The 27919-nt window shown below is 43.7% G+C and overlaps 2 protein-coding genes across 3 annotated transcripts in view; one reads left to right on the top strand and one right to left on the bottom strand.

Moving 5' to 3' along the window:
• RECQL5 (RecQ like helicase 5) overlaps positions 1 to 27919 on the top strand; it is a 104247-nt gene that overhangs the window by 30281 nt on the left and 46047 nt on the right. The window lies entirely within an intron of this gene.
• On the bottom strand, positions 44 to 27560 carry SMIM5 (small integral membrane protein 5). Its single transcript, XM_033962484.1, has 3 exons — positions 27429 to 27560; positions 7439 to 7601; positions 44 to 2708 (listed from the first exon to the last, which is right to left on the bottom strand). Exons 2-3 carry the CDS (start codon positions 7563 to 7565, stop codon positions 2614 to 2616), a joined length of 222 nt encoding a protein of 73 aa, XP_033818375.1. The 5' UTR covers positions 7566 to 7601; positions 27429 to 27560; the 3' UTR covers positions 44 to 2613.

The raw sequence follows: 27919 nt of genomic DNA, 5'->3' as shown, positions 1-27919 counted from the left end.
GCGGAAAGAAGAGTCATCTCTAAAGAGACATATGATCAAGAAACTGTTTTATTTTACTTTTATGATTATGATAAACAAACCGAGAGCCTCAAAATAGTACCTGGTGGGCTGCATGTGGCCCCCAGGCCGCGAGTTTGAGAACACTGGGCTACGTGGTCTTTATCTTCCAGCTCATGGTAACAAGATGACTTGTGGATTTTGGTGGCAAAAGTGTCTCAGTTTCCTGGTTGTGCCATCCACAGGCTGGAGGTTGTGATGCCATGCATCTTTTGAGTGCTTTTAAGTCCAGAGATTGAAATATGGAACTTGGGAGAGGGCCTCATTGGCCCACTGTCTGCAGCGGATCCCTAATGCAGCTATTGGGGCCAAAAGATTTCCCTCTCCTGCTTTAGAAACTCCCTCTCCCTAACACCTGTTCAATACATGAAACTGGGTCTTCATTTACAGTGCCTTTAGCTGGCAGATGAAGAAAATTCAAATCTCCACCTATTTTTGCACTGAAAAAAAGGAAAGTCATTATCACTTTGTACTAAATGATTGTAATATTTACTTTCAATAGCATACTAGCTCTTGAGTATTTTTAAGGGTTCTATCTAGAGAATGATACGGTGACAAAATTCATCACCGCTCCCGTCCCCGCAGATAACTGCGGGAAACAATCTCGTGTTATTATTTAGTATCTATCTCGACCTCAGTCCTTTTACACCAGCATTTTTCAATGCAAGACTTCAGGGTCAGTGGTTGTGTCCATTCATACTCTGATTCTACCTTCTCTCCTTAAAGAAAAACATGGAGATGGTTTCCCGCAGTTATCCGCGGAGACAGGAACGGTGATGAATTTTATCACCGTGTCATTCTCTAGTTCCATCTGATTTCTGCACCAGCACTAATTTTGAGTCTACATGATGACTCGGTAGCAAATACTATATCACTATATGGAAGAACTGGATTCAGAGGCTACTATCAGCCAGAGAGAACAGCAAGGAAGATTTGAACAAATAGTGTTGTTATTATCAATTTATCGCAATATTTATTTATTCATTTATAAAATATTATGTACCACCAAAGTGACATGGGTGATTCTAGGCAATTCCCAGAAATATATACAATACATTAAAATACTGTCACTTAAAAAGAATGAAAACATATAATAACCTCTCTTCCATAAAAGTAATACTCTCCTTACATTTTCCATAGCTTATTAGCTTCACCCAGCTACCCATTCAAACACCTCTACCATCACAAGTTAAGCAGTGTCTTTCACTGCTTCTGAAAGCACATTAAATTTATTACATACATTCTTACATTTCTAGCCTAAATACAAAATAGCTCAGAATATATTCATTTATAAGACAGGTAGTTTGAAAGCTGCTAAGTGCTTCATTTCTTGACTAAGGAAAACAGAAAAAAAAAATAGCAGTTGCACAAACTCCATGCCTCTCTCACCCTCTTACAGTATTCCTGCTCCCTCCTTCCCTGGCATTCACCTATGCAATAAGCCTCCCTCCCCATTTTTCCCTGTCACCCAGCCTTGTACTCTTTCCATTCCATGCCATCTTTTTTCACTGCTTTCCTTATTCCTCCACTCTCACTGTAATTCCTGGCCGCCTTGCCTTCTCCCAGTTTCCCTTCTCTCTTTCTACTCTTCCCTCTCCCTGTTTCCCCACTTCCCTCTAATCTCCCCCTGTCCCTTAATGCTCCCTTCCGTGGTCCCCATTCCCTCTTGACCCCATCCCATCACTATGCTCCTCTCTTAATTTCCTTCTTTCTAAACACACCTTTCCCCTTATGCTATGCTCCTTCATTTCAGTCCCACCTCTTTATCCTGTCTGATGCCCAGCTCATCTTCACCAGTGAGACATATGCCCACCATCTATTTGGTTCTGCCACTCTATGGCAGAAACTCAGGACTCTCGCCGATTCTTCAGTGTTTGCCATTGCTCCATCTCACTCTTCCTGAAACTTGACACATGTTTTGTTGGCAGACGAGGGATGAAACATCCTCTAAAGGCAGAAATGTGCCTGAAAGGGGTAATTATTGGAAGACAATGATTTAGTTTTATTTTTGTTTTATTTTCAATACAGTTTATCTGCTTGTTCTCTTCTTGGGCTGTTCTAGAAGAAAATGTAGATATGTTTTTATGGCAGGCTTTTAGTTAACGCAGTACATTAGCATTTTTTTAGTGCTTATATTTGGATTCTAAATGCATGCTTTGTTTTGCATTGCATAATTCTGCTTCCTGAGTGGTCACAGTCTTAGTGACTCTTTCTGGTGCCACAGTCATAATGGTCAAAGGAATATAAAGGCAGATTGTCTTTGACTGGGATATGTCTACTGGGACCTAACGCCACTCAAATGATCAGTGAAGCTAAGGAGGATAGCTGAGTGTGCTGTTTGCACGTGTATGTCATAAAGAGAGGGCGATGGGAACTTGATTTCATCTCTGTGATCAGTGCTTAGGATCCAAAGAAGCCTGTTGCTGCTTAGTGATTGCCAGGAGAAGGCCAAAGCAGAGATCCAAACTAGGTCTTTGGTTTTCTGATTCCCTCCTATTTTGAGTGCCAGCTGGCACAGTTTGGATAAGTTGCATCCACTTCCATCTCGTAAGTTCTTCATACCTCTCCTTCTGGCAGAACCCTGAGGCGTTTTTTACTGAAGTCACAACAGCAGTAGCTACAGGCAAGAACAGCCATCAGCAGCACTGTAACTGGGAAGAAAAGGGAGAGAGAGGTTAGCCTCTGTTTATCAAGAAAAGTTTCAAGTTTATTAGGATTTTATATACCGCCTATCAAGGTTATCTAAGCGGTTTTACAATCAGGTACTCAAGCATTTTTTTCTCAACTTACTGAGAAGCCAGAGATGAGTGGAGGGAAATGGTCAGTGAAATAGCAAGACGATACAGTGGTGCCTCGCATAAAGAACGCCTCGCACAGCGAACGCTGCACACAACGAACTTCATTTCATGATTCATACAACGAACTTCGTTTCACACAACGAAGTCGCCCGAGCTTCCACGATCGCTGCCGATGTATTGCATCCTTCCGCGCAGGCACTGCAGGCAGTCGTTAGTCACTGCGCTTAACACGTTTCACATAACGAACTTTTCGCATAACAAACTTGCTCCTGGAACGAATTAAGTTCGTTGTGTGAGGCACCACTGTACTGTCATTTTCAGGCATCAAGAGACGTGAATAGTTTCATTACTATTTCTGTTTTTCTCTGGTGTTCATGTAACCCAAGCTGAAGAACTAAATGGTGATTTTTAAACTGTTTACATTGGTACTCGTTAACCTGAAGACTCTGCACTAAATTCAAAGGGAGAGTTTGCATTTTCTTTCACCTAAAAACCTGCCACAGGTACTAAGTATTTGCAAACATTTGCACTTGGTTTCTGTGCAGTTAGATTTGAGGGGAGATGTAGGCATACAAATACTATTTGCATGCCATTTTTCAATCCTACACTAAACACTCCCTGGCCTCCTAAATATGGCTCAAAATCTACATGTTGGAGACTGAAGCATGTACATTTAGTCATATTCAAAGAAGGTAATTTGTCAGCCAGCCAGGTTTATTTGTGTAAATTGCAGTTTTCCTCTATAAATGGTTTTGAAAATGACTTTTTAAAAGGACATAGAGTGGTATGTACAGCATGCAGTATTTCTCAGTGAATCAGGGCAGCCTTGCCCTTTCTTGATTTTATGTCATTCTCACAGAACTCTGGGATGTTGTCTCCACGGTGTCTATTTTAATGTTGGTATACCATGCACTTCTGCTTTTATCATCGCCTGCTGGCAAATAGTACCTTAGCCACTTTGAAATTTTGTGGGTAGAGAAGTGATATTTTTCTCTTGTTCTGATACCACCTTTTTAACTTTAGTGGTGATTTGGAGGGCAGATGGCTCAGCATAGGCCCCTGGATTTTTCACCTGAAACCTACCGCAAACTCAGTAGAGGGCTGTGATTTATACAAAGTTTGAAGTGCAATAAGTAAAGTAGTTCTTTTGTAATGTGGTTTGGTGCTTTATAAGGATGCCACACTCTGCTGTCTAAAATAAGCAATTTAAACTGCATTAAAGTAGGGTTCGGCTTCTCAGTAATCAAGAGAAAGTAACAAAAAGTCTTGATTGGTTAAGGCTTCACATTGCTTGACTCAGTACATCTATATTCTGATATTCCAGAGGGTTTTAACCAGGCAGGAAGGGATTTTGCCTGGTTAAATCACTCTGCCTGGCCTAAACACTAGTATTCTGTTGAAGAGAGGCAGACTTAAGAGTAACGTTAGGGAATTATTTTTCATGGAGAGGATGGTGGATGCCTGGAGATGAAAACGGTGATGGAATTCAAAAAAGTGTGGGATGAACACAGAGGATGTCTAATTAGAAAATGAATGATATAAAATAGAGAATGACACGGTGACAAAATTCATCACCATTCCCGTCCCCGTGGATAACCGCGGGAAACCATCTTCATGTCATTCTTTAAGGAGAGAGGGAAGAATCAAAATATAAATGGCCACAACCACTTTTTTTTGAAGAATGCTGGTGTAGAAGGACCGAGGTTGAAACAGACACTACAGAATGACAGTCTCTGGTATCCAGAGCAGATATTGTGATGTCATAATGCCTCATTCCACCAGTGCCTAAGAGCCAATCACATCAGTGATGTCACAATGGCTTCATTATCCTTGGCTCACATAAGAATGAGAGTATGAATGGCCACAACCACTCACCCGCAAGCTTTGCTTTGAAGAATGCTGGTGTAGAAGGACTGAGGCTGAAATAGACACTAGAAAATGACATGGGATTATTTCCCACGGGGACGGGAATGGTGATGAATTCTATCACCATGTCATTCTCTAATATAGGCCGGTACTGGGCAGTCTTGCACGGTCTGTGTCCTCTATATGGTGATTTGGTTTAGGATAGACTGAGGAGGCCTTTGATGGATAGCTTGGAGTAAGCTTCAATGGCAGCTCTGATAGTGGAAAGCTAATGATGATACCAGGCAGACTTCTATGGTCTATTGCCCAGAAATATTAAAGAAAAGACAATCTAAACATGAATGTATAAGAAGTGTGAATGTTGGGCAGACTGGATGGACCGTTCAGGTCTCTATCTGCTGTCATTTCATTTACTATGACTTTAACCAGAGAGTGCCACTGAATATAAGCTCTATCCACTATGGCACTCTATACTTAGTGCTAAGGCAGAGTTAGGGCAGGCTTGAAAGTTATTTGGACAATGCTGGACCTGAATAACTTCCTACGACCCATAAAGAGCCTGTTACTCAGCACCAGTAGCCAGATTAGACTGGCAATAAATATCTCAGTCTAAATCAGAAATATAAAATAACTTATTGCAGCAGGCTGAATATTGACCCTGTGGTGTCTGATTCAGCTTTACAGTGCTGAACATGACATGCCCCCACAATGGAGTAAAAAAAAAAAAAGACAGCCTTTTGATCTTCTTTTGTACCTTTGAATAACTTTATCCTGAAATATTTGCAGCAGGTGTGTTTGGCATAACCTTACCTTGAATATTGCATTAAATTCTGGCTATCGTATCTCAAAAGAGATATAGCAGAATTTAATTTAAAAAAAAAAAAGGTTTAAAGAAGAGTGACCAAGATGATAAAGGGGATGGAACTCTTGTCATTTGAGGAAGGACTAAAGAGGTTAGGATTCTTCAACTTGGAAAAGAGATGGCTGAGAGGGGATATGGTTGAGGTCTACAAAATACTGAGCGACATAGAGCAGGTAAAAGTGAATCTTTATTTTCTCTTTCAAAAAGTACAAAGACTAGGGTACACTCAGTGAAGTTACTTGGAAATATTCTTAAAACAAATAGGAGGGCATATTTTTTCGCTCAATGAATAGTTAAACGCTGGAACTGGTGTGGTAACTGGTTAATTGGGTGGTTTTAAAAACGGTTAGGACATGTTCCCGTTCAGAGTCCATAGTCTGCTATTGAGATAGACCTGGGAGAAGGCCACTGTGTGCCTGGAATCAGTATGGACTGTTGCTACTATTTGGGTTTCTGCCACGTACTTGTGATCTGGATAGGCCTCTGTTGGAAGCAGGACACTGGGATAGATGGACCATCAATCTGACTCAGTATGGCTATTCTTATGGTCTTTGCCTCAGATTTATTCTGTACCATAGAAACAGTTTGATCATTCATCAAGGATTCTATTAAAGTTGTTTTTGAACTTGTAAAGGTAATTTTTGAAAATGGAGCTAATTTGAGTCTATAACAAAAGCTGTGAAGACATACAATCAAGAATTTTTTTGTTTCTTGGCTTAAATAGCTTTGCAATTGTTCTTTCACACTAAAAGTGCACAATATGTGATGTAGAGTTGTAGACCAGAGAAATAAACTGCTGTTTTAATGCATTTTGTACTGTCATTTTTAGATTATAGAAAGTGAAAAATGTGGAAGGTCGTGAACAGTTTTTTTTTTTTTTTTTTTTTTTTACAAGGCAGTGTATAGGAATACTGTGTATTGAACCTTTTGCTATACACTTCTCCTCCATATTCGCTGTGATAGGGGATTAACAGACCCGCAAATATAGAAAAAAACACAAATTAACTTTTTCATATGTTATTTGCTGTTTTCTATTAAAAACCATCGTGAATATGGTGAAACCGCAAGTAACATGGTGAGAGACCTGGCCTGTTCCTGAAGGAGAGGCAAAACATGGTGAAGAAAATGCTGGGAATCGGCGATTTTCTCTGTAATGCTTGGAATCAGCGATTTCTCTATGCAAAGTGATGTAATTGGGAAGGGGGGGGAGGAGCCAGCAAGCTAAAAACCGCAAATATGGAGAAGTGTATTCTATTTCCAATGATTCTTGTCCATATAGATACTATACTATAATGGGTGACTGGACTAAATCACGCGAGACAACGGCGCGCCGACAACTGAGCGCAAGGTTGACGGTGCGCCGAAGAAAAGCACTATTTTAAAGGGCTCCAACGGGGTGTGTGGGGGAGAACCCCCCCACTTTACTTAACAGACATTGCGCTGGCGTTGTGGGGGGTTTGGGGGGTTGTAACCCCCCACATTATACTTAAAACTGAACTTTTTCCCTAAAAAACAGGCAAAAAGTTCGGTTTCAAGTATAATGAGGGGGGTTACAACCCCCCAAACCCCCCATAACGCCAGCGCGATGTCTGTTAAGTAAAATAGGGGGGTTCCCCACCAACACCCCCCGTCGGAACCCTTTAAAATAGTGCTTTTCTTCGGCGCGCCGTCAACCTTGCGCTCAGTTGTCGGCGCGCCGTTGTCTCGCACAATTTTGTCTATGAACCCTATAATGCATCAAAGGCCAAAATATCAAGCAACATTGAGTTTTTCGGTATATTTTCTGAATTGCTGAAGGTAGGAGATAGAATGTGTCCATTTAAATCATTTTCTTAGCAATTGGTATATTACTTACAAATGAACAGAAGAATAACAGCAAATGAAATAATCTCAATGTGATCTGCCTGCGGGAGTTTCTGGATCTTATTCAGTAGCTTCTGTCCAATTATTGTCACTTCGTGGGACAGTTTTTGTGAAGCCATTTTTATATTGTTGAAAAGGCTTTGTATTGCATTTGTCTAAAAAAAAAAAAGGAAGAAGAGTTTATAGACCATATTTAATTGTTAGAATGCTTGAAATGATGAATATTTAGAAACATAGACTAAAGCTTATGCAGTTGTTGTGACGCCTTTTTTTATTTTTTTTAAATCTTTATTCATTTTAAAAACTAACAAGTGCAACATATTATCGAACAATTTACAAAATAAAGCAGCACTTAATTCTATCAATTGATACAGTAAGTACATATCCCTTCGGGGGGGCCATAGAGACACAGTCAGGGAGGAACTGGAGGGGCAGAGGGAAAGGTGTCTTCTTTGGGAGAGGGGTGTGCTGGGAGGTAGATAGCTTTGCTTGGGGGGGAGACAAAATGGGGGGGCCACGGAGAGACAGTCAGGGAGGAATTGGAGGGGTAGAGGGAAAGGGGTCTGCTTTGGGGGGAGGGGTGTGCTGGGAGGCAGACAGCTTTGCTTGGGAGGGGAGACAGAAGGGGGGCCACGGAGACACTGTCAGGGAGGAATTGGAGGGGTAGAGAGAAAGGGGGCTGCTTCGGGGGGAGGGGTGTGCTGGGAGGCAGATCATTTTGCTTAGGGGGGGGAAGACAGAAGGGGGGCCATGGAGAGACAGTTAGGGAGGAACTGGAGGGGGAGAGGGAAAGGGGGCTGCTTTCTAGCACCCGTTAATGTAACGGGCTTAAAGACTAGTACAGTATAAAGACAATCAAGAGTAATGCAAATGACCAAGATAAGTAAATTACACTTTTGTCTTTTTGTTGGCATTCCATTTTTGTCACAGAAATGAATAAGAACCTCGTTTCAAAACTCAAAAATGTGTTACATCTTTACTGAATATGAATTAATTGGTTTGGCTGGGGTTGTGGTCATTAAGGGAAGTAATTGTCAACATGGGCTACCATTAAGACGTGTTACTGTTAACCCATGTAATTAGAAACTAGGTCTCATTGCATGAAAGCGGATCTATACCAGTGTTTTTCAACCTTTTTACACCCGTGGACCGGCAGAAATAAAAGAATTATTTTGTGGACCGGCAAACTACTAGGACTAAAATTTAAAAAACCCCATTTCTGCCCCATCTCCACAAGCTCGGTCACCTCAGTAACTATAGAAAAATAGACAAATATAATGTAAAATATAGACAGCAGATATAAATTTTCAAAACTGACACGTTTTGATCATTAAATTTAAAATAAAATCATTTTTCCTACCTTTGCTGTCTGGTGATTTCATGAGTCTCTGGTTGCGTTTCCTTCTGTCTGTGTATCCTTTCTTTCATTTCTTTCTTTCTGCACTCAGGCCCAACAATTGTCCCTTTCTATTCCCTCCCTATGTCCTTAGTGCCCCCAGTGATTCCTTCCCATGTCTTTAGTGCCCCCAGGGCCTCCTTCCCATGTCCTTAGTGCCCCCAGTGCTTCCTTCCCATGTTTTTAGTGCCCCCAGTGCCTCCTTCCCAAGTCCTTAGTGCCCCTTCCTATGTCTTTAGTGCCCCCAGTGCCTCCTTCCCATGTCCTTAGTGCCCCTTCCTATGTCTTTAGTGCCCCCAGTGCCTCCTTCCCAAGTCCTTAGTGCCCCTTCCTATGTCTTTAGTGCCCCCAGTGCCTCCTTCCCATGTCCTTAGTGCCCCCAGTGCTTCCTTCCCATGTCTTTAGTGCCCCCAGTGCCTCCTTCCCATGTCCTTAGTGCCCCCAGTGCTTCCTTCCCATGTCTTTAGTGCCCCCAGTGCCTCCTTCTCAAGTCCTTAGTGCCCCTTCCTATGTCTTTAGTGCCCCCAGTGCCTCCTTCCCATGTCCTTAGTACCCCTTCCTGTCTTTAGTGCCTCCAGTGCCTCCTTCCCATGTCTTTAGTGCACCCAGTGCCTCCTTCCCATGTCCTTAGTGCCCCTTCCTGTCTTTAGTGCCCCGGTGCCTCATTCCCATGTCCTTAGTGCCCCTTCCTGTCTTTAGTGCCCCCGATGCGTCCTTCCCATGTCTTTAGTGCCCCCAGTGCCTCCTTCCTATGTCCCTCTCACTGCCTTCCAGACTTTGTCCCACTCCCCACCCCCGAAGCCAGCCTGCCAGCCTGTCTACCTCCCTGGCCAAAGCCAGCCTGCTTGCCTGCCTACCTCCTTTCCTCCCTGCCACGCAAAAAAAAAAAAAAAAAAAAAAGCCTTCCTCCTTCTTTTCCCCGGTCCACTGCTATCTTACCGCCCTGCTGCTGCTAAAGCCGACTGGAAGTCTTCTTTCCGATGTCAATTCTGATGTCGGAGAGGACGTTCTGGGCCAGCTAGGCAGCGATTGGCTGGCCCAAAACGTCCTCTCCAACGTCAGAATTGACGTCGGAAAGAAGACTTCCTGTCGGCTTTAGCAGCAGCAGCAATCTTGCCGGCCCTGCGCGGACCAGCGGTTAGAAGAACAGTGATCTATGCTACAACAGCATGAATATTTTGCATGCCAGTGTGTGGATGTGAGTGTAAATGTATGAACACTTACCTTCGTGCCTCTCCATTTTAGCATGTCTTAATTCCTAAAGAGCAATGGATACACTTATTTTCACTGGGGCTACATATGTGGGAGTGGTGTTCATTTGTCAAACTCATTTTGCTTCCTATATAGACACCTGTTCTTGCAGACACAACCCCAGCAACCTTCTTAGGCAGACTCTTTGGGCCATGTTGACCTTCCTCTGCCATCATTTACTATGTGTTACTATGTATCCCACATTAGCAGGCTTTAAAAAAAGGTTATGGACAGAGATACTTTCCCTATTAAGGCAGTCTCTTCTTTGCTTTGTAAACAAAGTCTTAATGCTTGATCTTAGCCCAAAGGCCAAGAAGCAATATAAAACGTTTTATAAACAAATTGCTACAATTGTAGGTCAACAAAAGATGTTCAACAATGGTGGGAGATCCTTCAACAATGGTGGGAGATAACGATTCCTGAGCAATTAGAGGTGATTTTGCAAGGAGCCATATAGATTTAGTTGGCAGATATTGGTGTAAATACCCATTTACATACCACATGCACACATGAATGATAATATTTCAGCTACCTGCTGTTCTGTAAGTATGTGCGAATATATTTTTAATTCTTCAAAATCGCAACACTCTTAAATTAAACATCAGAGCTCTTGTTTTCAATTTTTTCAATTTCTAATATGCTTCAATAAATATTTTAATTATTTCACATCTTAAAGAGCTCTCAGTCTTCTATTCCTCAATTTACCTCAGGGCTACATTCAAATAATCTATTTCATGTATAATTCGAATGAATATATTGTAGCAAGCCTTAACGGCCAAATTTAATTAAGCATTTTATAAAGATTAATATTATGCCTGTAGGCACTTATCTTAGTTAGCAGCATGGAGGGACGCCGACGTGTTTCGCTATTAGCTGTTTCAAGGAAAGTCCCCTATAACAACCATGAAGCGCCTTTAGAACACATCTAACAGGCAATCTAACTAAATAGGTTTAAATAATCCAACAGCATATATCTACATAACCATATTCTCACCATTTAGATCAGACCACCAAACTCTCTGTGCTGTTCTAATATGGTGGCGGCGTCTTAATTTGGCAGTTAAAGTCAAACCTCGGTTTGCGAGTAATCTGGTTTACGAGTGTTTTGCAAGATGAGCAAAACATTCTCGTAAAACTTGTCTTGCAAACCGAGTGTTGACTCGATTTGCGAGCACCCCCCCCCCCCCCCCGAGAACCGGCATTGCCCCCACCGCGCGAACAACTTGAAACTTAAACCCCCATCTAGCACTGGCACGCAGCCCACAGGACGTGCCGGTGCCGCTTGAAGAACTTCCTGCCTCTGCCGGGCCTTGAGCATGCATCTGCGCATGCTCAAGGCCTTCTAATTCTCCCTCTCGCCAAGTTGTTTGGACGGGGGAAGGGGGGGCGGTTTGTGCGGGGGGAGCAGCGCCGCTAGCATCGGGGGGGGATGGGAACGTATCAAGCGAGTTTCCATTATTTCCTATGGGGAAACTCGCTTTGATATACGAGTATTTTGGTTTACGAGCATGCTTCTGGAACGAATTATGCTCGTAAACCAAGGTTCCACTGTAAATATAAAGTCAGTTCTCATTCATCCAATCGCAAATACAACAGTTTTGATGTTTACTTTAAGAGTGTTGCGATTTTGAAGAAAACTAAGTTATTAGCTTCACTTGAAGATATTTATATAGTAGATATATTTATATAGTAATAATAATAATAATAATAATAACTTTATTCTTATATACCGCCAACAATCTTGCGACTTCTAGGCGGTTTACAGCAAAGAATATTGCAATGTACATCTGATAGTAACAGCATTAATGATAATAACAACAGTTATGTACTGTGGGGTCGTGAAGTACCTTGCGGTTTGCACAGGGTTGGAAGTTAGTGATTGGGGTTAACAGTTTACAAGAACAGATATAGTAGGCCTAGTATTTGGTGATTATCAATATATTTTTAATAGCATGATTTTGTAGGTGGGCAATTTGGTACATGAGAAAAGTCTGGACAGAGCACGCACATATATAACTTCACTCTACACACCTCTCTCCACGCTAGGCGTGAGCAGTTGCACTATCTCAATGACCTTGTAAATGTGGTTTAGTAAAAGGGAAGTTTATTTTTAAAATTGGCTTAATTAAGCAATTTGAGAGTTTGCTGCCAAACTCTTAGGATGCCTAGCACTGCCTAAGTGGAGGTGCCCTCCCCATTTCTAAGGACACTTAACGACTCCTTTCTCAAACAGTAACTGTGGTTATGGGCAGAGAATAAGTGTGGTTGAGTTAGGCAGCTGACATAGGCACCACTAAATTAGGTGAGGGAAAAGCTGGCCTAATGGAGCAGCGCCTATGTCTACAATGCCTAGCAACACCTAAATCCACTTAGCCATCTTGCTCCCCTCCAATCTGTCCAGAATTCGGCTACACGACTTATATTCCAGGAGAGCCCCTTTACTCACGCTACTCCTCTCCTAAATTCACTTCATTGGCTTCCCATATGTTTCCGAATACAATTCAAACTCCTCTTACTGACCTACAAATGCACTCACTCTGCTGCCCCTTGCTATCTCTCTTCACATCTCCCCCTATGATCCCCTCCATGAACTCCACTCAGCTGTTCAGTCCCTCCTATTTGTGCCCTTCTCTTCAACTGCCAACTCCAGACTCCTTCCTTTCTGCCTTGCTGCGCTGTATGCTTGGAACAAGCTGCCTGAATCCCTACGCCGGGCTCCATCCCTGGCAGTGTTCAAGGCCTGTTTAAAAGCCCACCTCTTTGAGAGTGCTTTCGACTCCTAACTCCTCTCACCTTGGGTTCTGCCTCCCCAACCCTATATATCATGTCTGTCTGTCCAAGTTAAATTGTAAGCTCTTCCGAACAGGGTCCGTCTATAAATGTCAAAACGTACAGCGCTGCATATGCCTTTCAGCGCTATATAAGTGATAAGTAGTAGTATTAGTGGTTACACCTAAACACATATGTGTGAATATACCTGGTTATACTAGTATTCTGTAAAGGAAAGTAGGAACTTAGGCCCAGATTCCCTAAATGGTGCCCAAACTCAGTAAAAAAATGCTGTTGAAATGATGTTTTTAACCGAGTTTCAAGGCGCCTTACTGGCACCTAAAAAGTCGGCGCTTCAGACCGCCTGGGTGTGGCTAATGCCAGAAGTGGCGTTAGGTGGCCTAAATCACCACAGAAACACGATTCACATCATAGGTAGACACTGGCAGTGTAGGCCAGGAAAACCCTGGCCTCCATTTCCAGCACCTACCTTTGCCAGAGGCATGCTTCTGTACCCGTCAGCATCGCGTGATTGACACGCGATTGGCGGCCACTTTTAAAAACCTGGTGCTGTTTAGAGAATCTGGGCCTTATTTCCTTTTATAGGCTAGGCTGCATAGTTTGCTCCTTTGTAGAATTGTCCTCCATGTCCTTAAGTTCCTGTCGTAAACTGCCTTTTGGTTTAGACTCAAAAGACCAGTAAAAGTGTTGAAGCAGACGCTGTTTTCTGCAGCAGTGTTTCCTCTGACTTTGCGCTTGAAGGTTGGCTGCCTACCAAGCAATGAGGTGTATTAAATCTAAATTCTATCCTCTGGCATCACAGAGCAGAGTTAGGAAGATACCACACTACTAGACAGGCAACTACGGACCAGCACAGCATCTGATTTTATTTAGAAAATAACTGATTTGAAATTTGGTGAAGGTGGTATGCTTTCAGGTTAGTTTTTCAGAAACTGTCAAATTCAGAATTAATTTTTTCCCTAAATGTTATTGATAAGATGGAATCTAGTTTTCTTATTTAAACGGCAGTCATGTTCAGTATGTCCCTCTCGTATAAGCAGATTGAGCCTTTCCTCATATGTATCCTTCTATTTGATAGTTTGTTGAATGGGGATGTTTTGCCTCAAACTCATAGAAACATGATTTCAGATAAAGGCCAAATGGTCCATTCGCAGCATCCACTATCTTCTCCTCTCCCTATTGGCTAAGTCTCTTTACACCTGCATTGTGATGTCATAGAACGGTATGGTTATAGAAACATAGAAACATGATGGCAGATAAAGGCCAAATGGCCCATCCAGTCTTTCCATCTGCAGTAACAATTATCTCTTCCTCTATCTAACAGATCCCATGTGCCTATCCCAGGCTTTCTTGAATTCAGCCACAGGGACTTGTGCTTCTGTGAACATCTGCCTTCTCATCTCAGGCACTGCTTATCGCTAGCTCAGCTCCACGTGTAATCATAGCCTGTCCTTCAGCTGGGCAACTCCTGCCTGGCTCCTGTCTCTCCTGATCTCCCTCTGTTATCCAACTCAGTTATATAATTCCTAGCTAGTTCAGCTTTATTATGCCATATCATCTGATTCCCAAACAACTGATATTAATGGAAGTTGCTGCTCTTCCCCCTCACTTCACTAACCTCACAGGCAGACTGTCTTAATGGGAATACATTTGAAATTAAGTAAAGATTATATCGCCAGCTTCCAAATAAAAAAAAAAAAAGGATCCTAAATTGTTGTATATAGAGAGAAGGGAAAATAACTAAACATGATTGACCAAAATTTACATTACAGTATGTTAAAGTTTGTTTTTAGAATTCTTGATCTTACATCCAAGAAAAGTTGACACGCTCATTCTATGAGCCCAGAAAACACACTTGGAGCTTCACGTAGGGTAGGGATCAAAATGATTTTGACTACCGTATTTTCACTCTTATACCGCGCACCCGTGTAAAACGCGCACACGGGTATAGTGCGCGGGGAGCAGAAATTTATGTAATAAAATTTAAATATAGCACGCACACGCGTATACCGCGCATGCTAAAACCTCCTCCTGCCTACTCCGAACCGGCATCCTCCCCCCCGCTTGCGTCACCCCCCCTCCCCCGCGATCCTACATCCCCCCCAGCACCGCAAAGACAACTCTTACCCGATTGGGCACCGGCACCAGCACCAATGCACAGGATGTGCCAGTGCCCGAAGATCCTCCCTCGTTGGGCTGGGCTGGGCTGGCCTTCTGGCTCTCGTTCTTTCGGAGATCTCGTTCTCTCCGAGAGAACGAGAGCCAGAAGGCCTTGAGCATGCGCAGATGCTCAAGGCCCAGCCCATGCAAGAGGCGGGAGCTCGCATTCACATTTACAATGAGCAGAAGGGGTAAGGATCAAGTGCTTGGGAGGAAGGGCGGGCGGATGCCGTTTTCAGCACGGGGGTGCTTTGTGGTTCTCGCAGGGGGACATTCGCTGGGGGGGGGGTGCGATGCCGGTTAGAGCGGGGGGAGGTGCTCGTACACCAGAACATGCTCGGTAAGCGAGGCAAAAGTTTGCTGAGTGTTTTGCTCGTCTTGCAAAATACTCGCAAACCGGGTTACTCGCAAACCGAGGTTCCACTGTATTCTTTATACAAGCACTCTTAGTGGTCTTTGTCAGTGATTTTACTTCCTAATGAAGTTTCTACGAAGGTATTGAACCCGGGACCTGGTGGATTGTAAGGCTGCCTCACATAACCCCTCCAAATCTTACATTTTGGGGGATCTAACCTTACAATATCCTGTTGTATGTGATGTAGTCATTTGTAGAACCTCTTCAATGTTAGATCCTACAACCCTTGTGCATCCCAAAGCCATTTGGTTTCAAAGACTATTTTTAACATGCCATTTAAGCTTACTTCAAATTTTGGAGACCACAAAAAGTTTCTGGAGCTGCAGCAACCATAAAAACTTGTGTTTAGCAACATAATTTAAGGGTGGAATTCAGCAGAACCAACCACAGATCTCGGCCCTTTTGTTTTTTTAACTTTATTTTTTTATTGAAATATATCAGACTAGTCTTATAGCCCGTTACATTAACGGGTGCTAGAATATATGTGTGTGTGTGTCTGTCTTTATTTCTTTCTCTCTCTCTCCTTAGCTGCTTTCTGTATTTCTGTCTTTCTTTTTCCTCGGCTGTCCACCCATTCTCCCTTCCTTTTACCTTCCCTGTGTCCACCACCACCCCTTCACTGCTCCCCTTATCCAGCAGCAGCCCTTCTCCCTTTTTTTTTTTAATCTCCCCCCTGTCCAGCAGCACCTCTTTCCTGTCCCCCTGTCCAGCAGTAGGCCTCCCTTCCTTTTTCTTCCCCCGTCTCTTCCCCTGTCCATCAGCACCTCTTTCCTTCTCCCCCGTCCAGCAGTAGGCTTCCCTTTCTTTTTCTTCCCCCCTAGCACCTCTTTCATGCTCCCCCGTCCAGCAGTAGGCCTCCCTTCCTTTTTCTTCCCCCCTATCACCTCTTTCCTGCTCCCCCGTCCAGCAGTAGGCCTCCCTTCCTTTTTCTCCCCCCGTCTCTCCCCTGTCCAGCATCACCCCTTACCTCGTGTCTGCCCTCCGCCAACAGCCGGCTCAAGCCTCCGCGGCCTGCAGCCACCGACAGCTGCGGCGGCATGCAGACACCGATAGCCGTCACAGCCTGCAGACGCCAAGAGCCGCTGCGGCCGACAGCCTCCGCGCCGCCTGAAGCCGACATCCGCCTTGGGAGAGAGAGAGAGATATGCGTGGAAGTGTGCATGCGCACTCCTACCTGCAGGGACTGACAGTGCACGGAAAACGGGAAACGCGGGTGCTAGAATAGATTTGTGTGTCTGTCTTTCTTTCTTTCTTTCTGTCTCTCTCTCCTTGGCCGCTGTATGTCTGTCTGTCTTTGTTTTGGTGTCTGTCTCTTTTAATCTGTCTCTGTAGCCCCTGTCTTTTTTTTCTGTTTGTCTCTCTCTCCTTGTCCAATTTTTTTTTTTTTTTTTCTTTAAATCTGTCTCTTTAAACCCCTGTTCTGTGTGGTTTTTTGATTGTCACCTTCTATCTCTTTGGCCGCTGTCTGTATTTCTTACTTTTGGTCTCTCTGTCAATGTTTGTTTTGGTGTTTGTCTCTTTGGCTGCTGTATGTGAATTTTTTTTTTCTGTGTTTCTCTCTCCTTTTGTCACCTACCTTTTTTTGTGTAATAATGGAAGTTTCACAGAGTAAGTTGTTTGAATTATTTCCCCTCCATTTCCCTCCCCCCACCCTACATCCCTGTGCAGCAGCAGCAGCATTTCCCCTACCTCCCTTTCCCTTCCCGCGATTCCGACAAACCTTCGACTCCTGCAGCGTCTGCAGCACTGTACACACGCTACTTCGGGGCCTTCTACTGCCCTGATTTGCTCTGCCGCATCTCTGATGATGTCATCAGAGACGTGCCAAAGTAAATCAGGGCAATAGAAGGCCCCGAAACAGCGTGTGTACAGTGCTGCAGGCTGCTGGAGTTGGGACCGCGGGAAGGGAAAGGGAGGGGGCGGGAAGGGCCTAAGGGAGCCGGTCAGATCGCGGGAAGGAAGGAGAAACTGATTAGTCTGTACTGCCGACTCTCTGCTGTGCGGGAGCTGGATGAGCCTGAAGCTGCGAGTGTGGGGCCGTTTCTGCAGCCGCGAGGTGGAGAGCAGGGAGGCTTGTCTGGCGCGCATGGCGCACTCCTACCGCCACAGCCCAACAGAACAGGGATCAGGGAAGCACGCGGTGAGAGTGCGCATGCGCGCTTAGCATTTTATTATTATAGATTCAGAGCGAAATAACATTGCTTTTAGGAATGAATATAAGAAAAAGTGAAAACTTCACAACAAGAATCAATCTCCCGTCATCTTGACTTAGATCAGAATTTGGGGGAGGGGATAGTAATATATGGAGAAAAAAATTTGGAAGGGCTAGAGTGAGCATCGACACATATGTCTCTACCTCTTATTATATTATGTGGTATGGATAAGTGTTTGACCCTAGCAGAGTTCTATCTCTGTCAACAGTATTTATTACTGAAGTTATTTCAGCAATTAGGTAGAAGGGTGTTTGTGTTATAGGATTATACCACACCCTGGTTACAGAGACACAAAGGAATGCCTCAAGTAGCGCAGTAACCTAGTTCCTTGTGTTTAATTGTTTTATTTTACTAAAATCTTTCATGTTTAGCAGTCTACTACTACTACTATTTATTATTTCTAAAGCGCTGAAAGGCATACTTAGCGCTGTATATTTTAACATACAATAGACAGTCCCTGCTCAGAAGAGCTTACAATCTAATTTAGACAGGACATTTCGGGGTTGGGGAGATTATGGTAGAGGAAATGATACCGTGGGTATAGGTATCTGACAGCAATGAGTGGGAGTTAGGAGTTGAAAACCGATCCAAAAAAGTGGGCTTTCAGCTTGGATTTGGAACGCTGCTGGGGAGGGAGCATGACATATTGATTCAGGTAGCCTGTTCCAGGCATACTGCGCCGCAGGACAGAAGGGACGGAGTCTGGAGTTGGCAGTGGAAGAGAAGGGTGCAGATAAGAGAGGCTTGCCCGACGAACAGAGATCACAGGGAGGCGCATAGGGGGAAATAAGTGAAGAGAGATATGGGGAGGGCTTCAGAGCGAATGCACTTGTAAGTCAGCAAGAGGTATTTAAACTGTATTCGAAGATGGAGGGGAGCCAATGAAGTGACTTGAGGAGAGGGGTAATGTAAGAATAGCGGCTCTGTTTATCTTTCTTCCAAAACTGACCCAGTCACAGTACTGAGCATTTCCCTGTGAAGTGACCCGGGCTAGATGCCTAGCCATTTTTCCGCTCTCTAGATTGGCCTTTCACAGTCTCTGGGAGGAGGGGATCAATTAGCTTATAATAGCTTGAATGTCCAAGATCCAGTAGAACCCTGTGCATGGTCCTCAGCCAAGGGCTTTCATTGCAACAAGTGGACCAAATTAGTCGAATGGGGATATAAGTGGGGAAAAATCTCTAGATAGCTGCAAATGATGGTGTATGTTGCTGAAAGCCCCATGGCACAGAGGAAAATTGCCAAGTTAATCCCCCCCCTCATTTTCATATATTTTTTTTCTCTTTGATGCCTATAATAATCGAGAAGGCTGCAAGGATCTTACTTGCATTTGTTATTCAGCTCTTTTTATAAGTTCAAATATCTTTTTTTTTTTTTGAGGTTACCATAAGCAGTTCTTGTGCAAGTAATGTGTTCTCTGTAATTTCAGCAAGGACTCTCTTCCATTTTCCAGACATATGTTTTAAATTGAAGGCTTTTCTCTTCATTACTGGATAAATTCTGAGCCAACCCCTCTCCCTTTGCCAGGAAAACTGTTTCCTCATCCCCTTCTACCCAGATCTGTTTTTTTTAATTTATTTTTTTTTTTTAATTTAATTCTCACTTGGAAGCCATCTTAAAAACATTTTAAAGTGAGAAAGAGAAATCCTCAAAAAGGTGATGGAGATCCTGGCAGGGAGAGGTTGTATGTGTTCATAACTCAGACTTAAATGACAGAGGAGATCCACTAATTAAAGTCATGCTGAGGGTGGCCATATGACAGAAGGAGCACCACCCTTTCCAGTTTAACAGGATCAAAAAGGAATGGTAACAGAGACGGGGACGTGGTGTGGCATATATGGGACTAAAGCTTTTCATTACTTCGTACCTAATGACAAGGTTTAACCAAAAAAAAAAAAAAAAGAGAGAAGAGACTACTGTACAAACCTGAAACGGAAAATCTCTTATGCAGGTAGTTCAGCATAAACCAGATTTCATTGTGAAAATAAAACTGATTATTTATAGAAAGCGCTATCTGACCATGGTGTGATACAAGATGTGCCCCACAAAAAAAGATACATCCCATGACTATCGGGTTCTGATACTATAGACATTTAAATACAGGAGGATCAAGTAACTGCTGTAGAGTTTGTGTGATATATGATGGAGAAGGCAGTGGAAGCAACAGCTAGGTTATTTCATAGCTCATTCTGCCCTAGCTATTGCAATACACATATAAAGGTCATTTACATTAGATAACAACACGTAAAGACCAAACTGATCTATCGATCGGCCGATGCAGTAAGCTTGCATTCCCGCCATGTGCTGATGACTTAGTGCGTAGCAAAATGTAATGCCCAATTTTTGCTCCCACGCCAGATACATGCACATGCAATTTGGTGCTAAGGAATGCTAGTACTCGGTGGCGTAGCCAGGACGAGAGGTGCCCAAGGCGGTGAAGCTTCTCCCCCACCCTCCGCTCCTTCCCTGATCACCTCTGCAGCGCACGTGTCCCCCTCCTTCCCTTCCCCGTACCTCTAGTTGTTCACCGCCACGAGCAAACAACTTCAATGTGCTCCTTGCCACCCGGTCAGCTCTCCCTCTGACATAATTTCCTATGCATGGCACCCGGAAATGATGTCGGCGCGAGGCTCGTGGCGGTGAACAACTAGAGGGGAAGGGAAGGGGGGCATGTGTGTGGCGAGGGGAGGAGTAGAAAGAGGAGGAGGGGTGCCACATCCCCACCAACAGGGTGCCTGGGGTGGACCGCCCCCCCTCCCACACACCTTACTATGCCACTGCTAGTACTGTGTGCATGTGTGAGCAGAAAAACACATCTGCACGTGCTGGAATGGGTTTATAGTCTGAAGCACGAGAGACAATCTCGCACGGACAAAGGCAGACAGACATTCGCGCGCAGGACATCAGCGCAGCAGATTTCAATTTAATTTTAAAGTGTTATGAGGGGGGACATAGGGGGGAACCACTGCAGTTAAGTTAGTAGTGTTGGGTGCTGCCGTTGGGGAGGGTTTTGGGGGGGGAACCTCCCATTATCGAGGAAACAGGCCTTTTCCCTATTTTTTAGGGAAAAATTTCAGTTTCCTCTGTAATGTGGGAGGGCCTAAGGCTACTGGGCCAATTCCGGTTGGCTTAGGTGCCTCAGGCCCCACCTGTGGGTGGGGTATGAGGCACCTGGGCAATCAGGCCCTAAGATCCCCATTTGATGGATGGCGAGCCTGCCGGACGGACAGGCTTGGGACCCGTCCGTCCAACTTTTTTACAGGTACGGGGAGAGGGGTGTTGCGGGTCAGTGGGTGGGGGAGTGTTCGACGGGCCGATTGGGGGTTCGGGGGGGGTGGTCATGGGGTGGCTGTGTAAGGGCAGGAGGGCCTGGGATCCCTCCTGCCCATATCTTAGTGGGGGTGGGGGTAGGGGGATTGCCTGGGTAGGAGGGCTTGTGCTCCCTCCTCCCCGGATCTTGTCGAGGGTGAGTTGCCGGACAGGAAGGGTTGGGCTCCCTCCTGCCAGATCTTGTCGAGGGGGGGTGTCGCCGGGCAGGAGGGGTTGAGATCTTTCCTGCCCGATCTTGTAAGGGGGGTGATACATCGCGGCAGGAGAGATTGGCGCTATCTCCTGCCACGATAGTGATCCGAAGAAATTGGCAGAAATTGGCTATCTCCCTTGCCGTGATGGCGATTACCCCTCTACCCGAACTGCCACAAACCGTGGCAGGAGAGATTGGACATCTCTCCTGCTGCGATGGTTGCGGTAGGGGATGGGTAGGTTGCTGGGGATTGGTTATGGGTACTTGGACGATCAGGCTTTTTGATCGTCCAAGTACCCATTTAGGCCACTTTTTAGACTGGTTTTTTAAAATTTTTTATTATGAGCCCCTTAGTATATGTCGACAGTTCTTTAGTAGCCTTTCAAATGGTTCCAACAGCATAACAACTTCTGCCAGCAAGGAGTCGCCAATTGTGTAGAATTTGCACCTGGTTCAGTGCTAATTGCACGCATTGCCTCCGTATTCTTTGCCCTAGATTTCAATGTCAGTGGAAGGCTGTTCCACCAAGTTAATGTACACTGCTTGAGCGTTTTCTTTTGTTTGCTTACCCCTCCCCCCTTTACAAAACCATAGCATGGTTTTTAGTACCAGCCATGGTGTTAACAGTTCCGATGCTCGTAGAATACCGGCTTTAAAAACCACGCTATGGTTTTATAAAAGGGGGGGGGGGGTTAGTGAGTATGACCACGTCCTTGCACAACGTTATACACTCACCTCACTGGGGAGAGTGTGGCACAGTGGTTAAAGCTACAACCTCAGAACCCTGAGGTTGTGGGTTCAAATCCATGCTGCTCCTTGTGACCCTGGGCAAGTCACTTAATGCCACCATTACCCCAGGTACATTAGATAGATTGTGAGCCTACCAGGACAGACAGGGAAAAATGCTTGAGGACCTGAATAAATTCATGTAAACCGTTCTGAGCTCCCCTGGGAGAACGATATAGAAAATTGAATAAATAAATAAATAATTTGAATCAACTTCGGATTTTGATTGCTAGAGTCTATGAGAGTAAAAGAGTGAGACTGATCTGCCCAACCTACCAGATTTTATCTCAAAATGCTGCTCGAAATTATAGATAACCTCTCACACACAATGATAGAAATCAAAAAATGGACCACTAGCTTCAAACTAAAACTAAACACAGAGAAAACAAAAGTCTTTTGGGCAAGCCCCAACGACAAAATAACGAAAACATCGTTAAAAATAAACGTCCACGAATATCCAATCTCCAAAACCATAAAAATACTGGGTATCACTCTAGATCAGTGGTCTCCAACTCAAACCCTTTGCAGGGCCACATTTTGGATTTGTAGGTACTTGGAGGGCCTCAGAAATAAATAGTTAATGTCATATTAAAGAAATGACAATTTTGCATGAGGTAAAACTCTTTATAGTTTATAAATCTTTCCTTTTGGCTAAGTCTTAATAATAATATTGTCATTTATAGCTAAAGAGACAGATGATCAAGAAACTGTTTTATTTTACTTTTGTGATTATGATAAACATACCGAGAGCCTCAAAATAGTATCTGGCGGGCCGCGTGTTTGAGACCACTGCTCTAGATACACACTTAACCATGGCTGACCACACAAACATACTGGTAAAGAAATGCTTTCACACGCTGTGGAAGCTAAGACTATTAAAACATACTTTGACACAGCATCCTTTAGATTACTGGTGCAGTGGCTGATCCTATCTACCCTAGATTACTGCAACATCGCCTACCTGGGTATCCCCCAAAAAACAGTACAAAAATTAAAATTAGTGCAAAACACTGCAGTTCGCTTGATCTTTGGACTGAGAACAAAAGACCACATTAGCCTCTACTACTAAAAAATTGCACTGGCTACCAGTGGAGGCGCGGATACTGTTCAAATTTGCATGTATCTGTTTCAGACAAGTCTGGGGCCTAGCACCTTCCGACCTGCAAACACTCTTCACTCTACACAACCCCACACGAACAACCAGAAACAAAAACATCTTTGCATACCCAAAGATCACAGGCTGCAAATACAAATCCTTCCTAGACAGAACCTTCATGTTCCAAGCAAACAGACAGCAATCCTGGCTGGGAAACAACATAAATAAAGCCAGACAGACCTACAACGCATTCCGAAAATCAATTAAAACCGCTCTATTTGACAAATTCCATGCCTAATCAGATGACCTCTCTCATGTATTCTTTTCCCATGTAACCCCAAAATATTATGTAACATATTTCTTCATGCATTCTGTAATTCGCTGATTGTCCAGCCTTCTTTTAATGTGAACCTTCTAGAAGTCATTTGACTATGGCGGAATAGAAAAATAAAGTTATTTTTATTATTATTATTCATATTAGCTGCATCATAAAGTTGAGACTAGTTCGGTGGAGATTATACTCTGCCAAAATGCTTGAAACAAATCGACTAATATTCTCACGAGTTTGTTATTACCAGTTCTCATCAGTGTTGGTGTCAGGTTTGAGTCAAGGTGTGCACAAGGACATAATCTTCCCATCCTCATTCACTTCCAATCCATCCTGTCCTGCCCCCATTCACTTTTGATCTGTCTTCTCCCATTCCTTCATGATTTTGTAAGTCTCTATCATATTCCCTCTAAATCTCCACTTCTCCAGGGAAAAGAGCCCCAGTTTCTCCAATCTTTCAGTGTATGAAAGGTTTTCCATACCTTTTACCAAACGTGTCACTCTCTTCTGAACCCTCTCGAGGATAGAAGGGTATAGATAGAGGGTTACTATACAGGTCCTGGACCTGATGGGCCACCATGTGAGCGGACTGCTGGGCATGATGGACCCTGGTCTTACCCAGCAGAGGCACTGCTTATGTTCTTATGTTCTTATTCCTGTGGTAGTTATGACTTTTTTTTTGTGCCCATTCCGGTAGATTTCCACAAGTTTCACCATTGTCTCATCCCTGCGCAGACTTCTACCCCTGCAAACTCTTTATAAGAAACATCCTCCCTGTAGCTTACTGTTATAATGAGAGAACTAAGGCCTGGATTCACTAAACTTATCGACTGGATCGTTGTTGGGCAATTCTTGGCCGATTCTTGCCGAGTGACTGATTCAAAACCGATTTTACATGCAAATGATCTGATCGGATGCAAGCCCTATAGCGAACCCATGGATCACTGTAAAAGCGATCGAAATGCATGCACAGAGTATCCTTGTTGGTTAATGATGCAATTTATGCATGCGCTTGTTCTTCGCCCTTTATTACATAGTTAGTGGGAGGGGTTTATTCCCGCACGTCATTGGCGGGTGTCAAATGCGCCATCCACAAAGCATTGTTGTCGTAAAAAAATGCAATATAAACAACACCAGAAGAGAGATATCTGTTCTCTTTGGAGGTTTTAGTGCAAGCTGTTGAAGCTGTGACCAGAGCTGACAACTGCCATCCATTTCGCACAGGGAATGTGCAAAGTTAACGTTGCTAATAGGCACGGTGAACAACGCTGGGATCACGCGCAGTCATATATACAGCATAGGGATCCCATGAGGCTGTGCGGCTCTTGGGCCGAGAAGCACGAAGCAAACAATGTGACCCCGTGACGTCATATACACGCGACAAGCGAGCCCAAAAGAAAGGGGGAGGGGTGGCTGCAGTTTACTTTTGCTGGCCCTACTAGTTGGACATTTTTATATTTTTGTGTAGCCAGACTATGGATATTTATTGAACAGAACACGCTTTAAACCCGTGGGTTAAAACCACGGGCTCGCAATGCGCATTTTACAGAATATAAAATAGGAATTAATTTGTACGCATGAATGAATTCTACAGTTTTATTTTTAATTTTAATGGTTGTTTTATATGGGGTTGTAACCTTGATACTGATATTTCAGGGCAGAAGAATCGGCAAGGATAGTAAGCGACTGGTCCTCAGCAAACCCAATCGGTGGTTCTTCCTCTGCTTAGTGAATCGATTGCTTCCTACTTTTGCTTGCTATTTCCCCTCATTAGCATCTTCAGATCGGATCGGATAGGAGATTCATCGGACAGCCATTTAGTGAATTGGGTCGGGGAACTCGAACGATCGCAAAACCAGTTAAACCGATTTTGCAACCATTGTTACAGGATCAGTAGGTTTAGTGAATCTAGGCCTCTATCCTCTCTCTGTAAACTAAACTAAACTAAACCTTAGGTTTGTATACCACGCCATCTCCACAAGCGTAGAGCTCGGCACGGTTTACAGAGTTAGGACGAAAGGAACTCCAATGAAGGATTATAGGAAAGGAACAAGAAGAAAGAGAGGGACAAGGGTCCCAGAGAGCAGGAGGTGTTAGATTTTTGAAAAGAGCCAAGTTTTCAGGTGTTTGCGGAAGAATTGGAGGGAGTTTGAATTTCTGAGCGGGGATGTGAGGTTGTTCCAGAGTTCTGTGGTTCTAAAGGGGAGGGATGTTCCTAGTTTTCCTGCGCGGGATATACCTTTGTAGAGGGGATGATAGTTTCAGTTTTTGGGAGGATCTGGTGGAGTTAGGGTTAGAGGAGTTCCAAAGGAGTGGAATAACGGGAGGAAGGATGCCGTGTAGAATCTTGAAGGCTAAGCAGGCACATTTGAAGAGGACTCTGGAGTGTACTGGAAGCCAGTGGAGCTTGGACAGGAGTGGAGAGACGTGGTCGAACTTGCCTTTTGCGAAAATAAGCTTAGCCGCGGCGTTCTGAATTAGCTGAAGTCTATGGAGGTTTTTCTTAGTTAGGCTTATAAAGATGGAGTTGCAATAATCCAGTCTGGAGAGGATGGTGGATTGAACAAGGACGGCGAAGTGAGAATGATGAAAGCAGGATCTCTTTCTTTTTTTTCTTTTTTTTTTAATTCTTTATTCATTTTTCATCTTACATCAAGTATACAATATTACATCAGTGTTATTTCTGATAAATGTAGGGCTGATTATTTATTTTGCTGTCAATGAATAGATTACTGGTGGAGCCTCTTTTTACTGTATGCAGATGCTCAAACCCAAACTTTTTTAGACTACATCAGTTCCTCTGACATGGTGTCTTAGTGATGCCAGTAGCTGCTGTGCTGGCAACATGCACACATTAGGAGAGAAAATGAGGCATTGGGTTTGAGCAAGAGAGCCTACAATGAATCAGTATAACACAGTGGTCTCAAACATGCGGCCCGGGGGCCACATGCGCCAGGTACTATTTTGAGGCCCTCGATATGTTTATCATAATCACAAAAGTAAAATAACAGTTTCTTTGATCATAAGTCTCTTTAGCTATAAATGACAATATTATTATTAAGACTTAGCAGCTAAAAGGAAAGATTGATAAACTATAAAGAGCTTTACCTCATGCAAAATTGTCATTTCTTTAATAAGATATTAACTATTTTTTTCTGAGGCCCTCCAAGTACCTACAAATCCAAAATGTGGCCCTGCAAAGGGTTTGAGTTTGAGACCACTGGTATAACAGGACCCTGGAATAATTAGGAAGTGTTGCTTTCAGCGCTCATCTTGAGTCCATACCTTTAGGATTGCTTCGTTTTCTATTTTGAAGGAAAATGGTAATGTCTAGCAGCTTGCTTTTTAAAGAGGAGATGGGACAGTACACACCGTCTGCCTTTTTTTTTTTTGACAATGAACAGCTAATAAATGCAAGGCACCCCCACCCCTTTCCACTCCTACTCTGACATTTTTCTTTTTATATTAACTCACATAAAAGGAGCAATTTGGTACAAGTTTATGAAATCTGTGATAAGGTTGTCCTGCACCCTTTCAGAAAGGAGGAGACTTTGAGTATTCATATTTAGTACCTGGGCTATTCACTGTCGGAAAGCAACTTATATAATTATAGAACGACATGCATGAGTGCTAATTGGAACTTGTTTCTGTAGTCATATACTCTTGTTATGTTGAATCTCGGTACATTTCTTGGAAAATCAATAAAAATTGGATAAAAAATGCTGGGAGCAAACTCATGTGGGAGCAAAAGCATTAGTAGTTTGTTTTTGGGAGCACTTATTGAGTTAAACTCCTTATTGCTGGTTTAATAAACATTGTTATATCCTCTAGCAAACTGGTTATAAGAGAGCCACGGCTGTGCTTTTCTCCCCTCTGCCTGTGGGATCTGGCACAAGTAGCAGACTTTTCTTTTTCCCCCCCTAACTTGTGGCAATGATGCACCAAAGAAGTGAAGCGCATACAGAAGTGCTGGAGCTAGATGCTTTAGAGACGGAATAAAGGTGGCTAAAAGAAGGATCCTTACCCCGAGAGCAGTGTTTCTCCTTGTGCAGTGCCGACTGTTTTCACATACTTCCAGCCCCCATTTTGACCCTCTCTCTGGCTGCTCTGTGTCTTTCTCACTCACACACGCTCCTTGGTTTGCTGCTGACAGCCAGCTGCTAGCCCTGCCTCAGCAGTTTTTTTTTTTTTTTTTGTTTTGGGGTTGTTGTGGAGATCCGAGGTTTCATGTTACATATTCCTTGGGCAGACCGGGAGGGAGAAAAAGGAGGGGGGCACGAAGGCAGAATCGAGCAGCTGGTACAGCTGCCTTCCCAGAGCTCTGGGTTGTAACCCTAGTTGCAAAACTCTATTTTCCCTTTGTGTCAAATCAGTTTTGCACTGCTGTTCACTTTTGAATTGTTCCAGATAATGTTTTGGCTGTCCAGTAACTGTGTTTTGTGCAACACCTTTCCTTCAATCAAGATGGCAGCCCACACTTGAGTTGGGGGGGGTAACGGAATATGCACTATACAA

The sequence above is a fragment of the Geotrypetes seraphini genome, chromosome 10 (genome assembly GCF_902459505.1).
Source record: "Geotrypetes seraphini chromosome 10, aGeoSer1.1, whole genome shotgun sequence".
In the NCBI taxonomy this organism is placed as follows: domain Eukaryota; kingdom Metazoa; phylum Chordata; class Amphibia; order Gymnophiona; family Dermophiidae; genus Geotrypetes; species Geotrypetes seraphini.
This window is presented reverse-complemented; position numbering and strand designations above follow the sequence as displayed.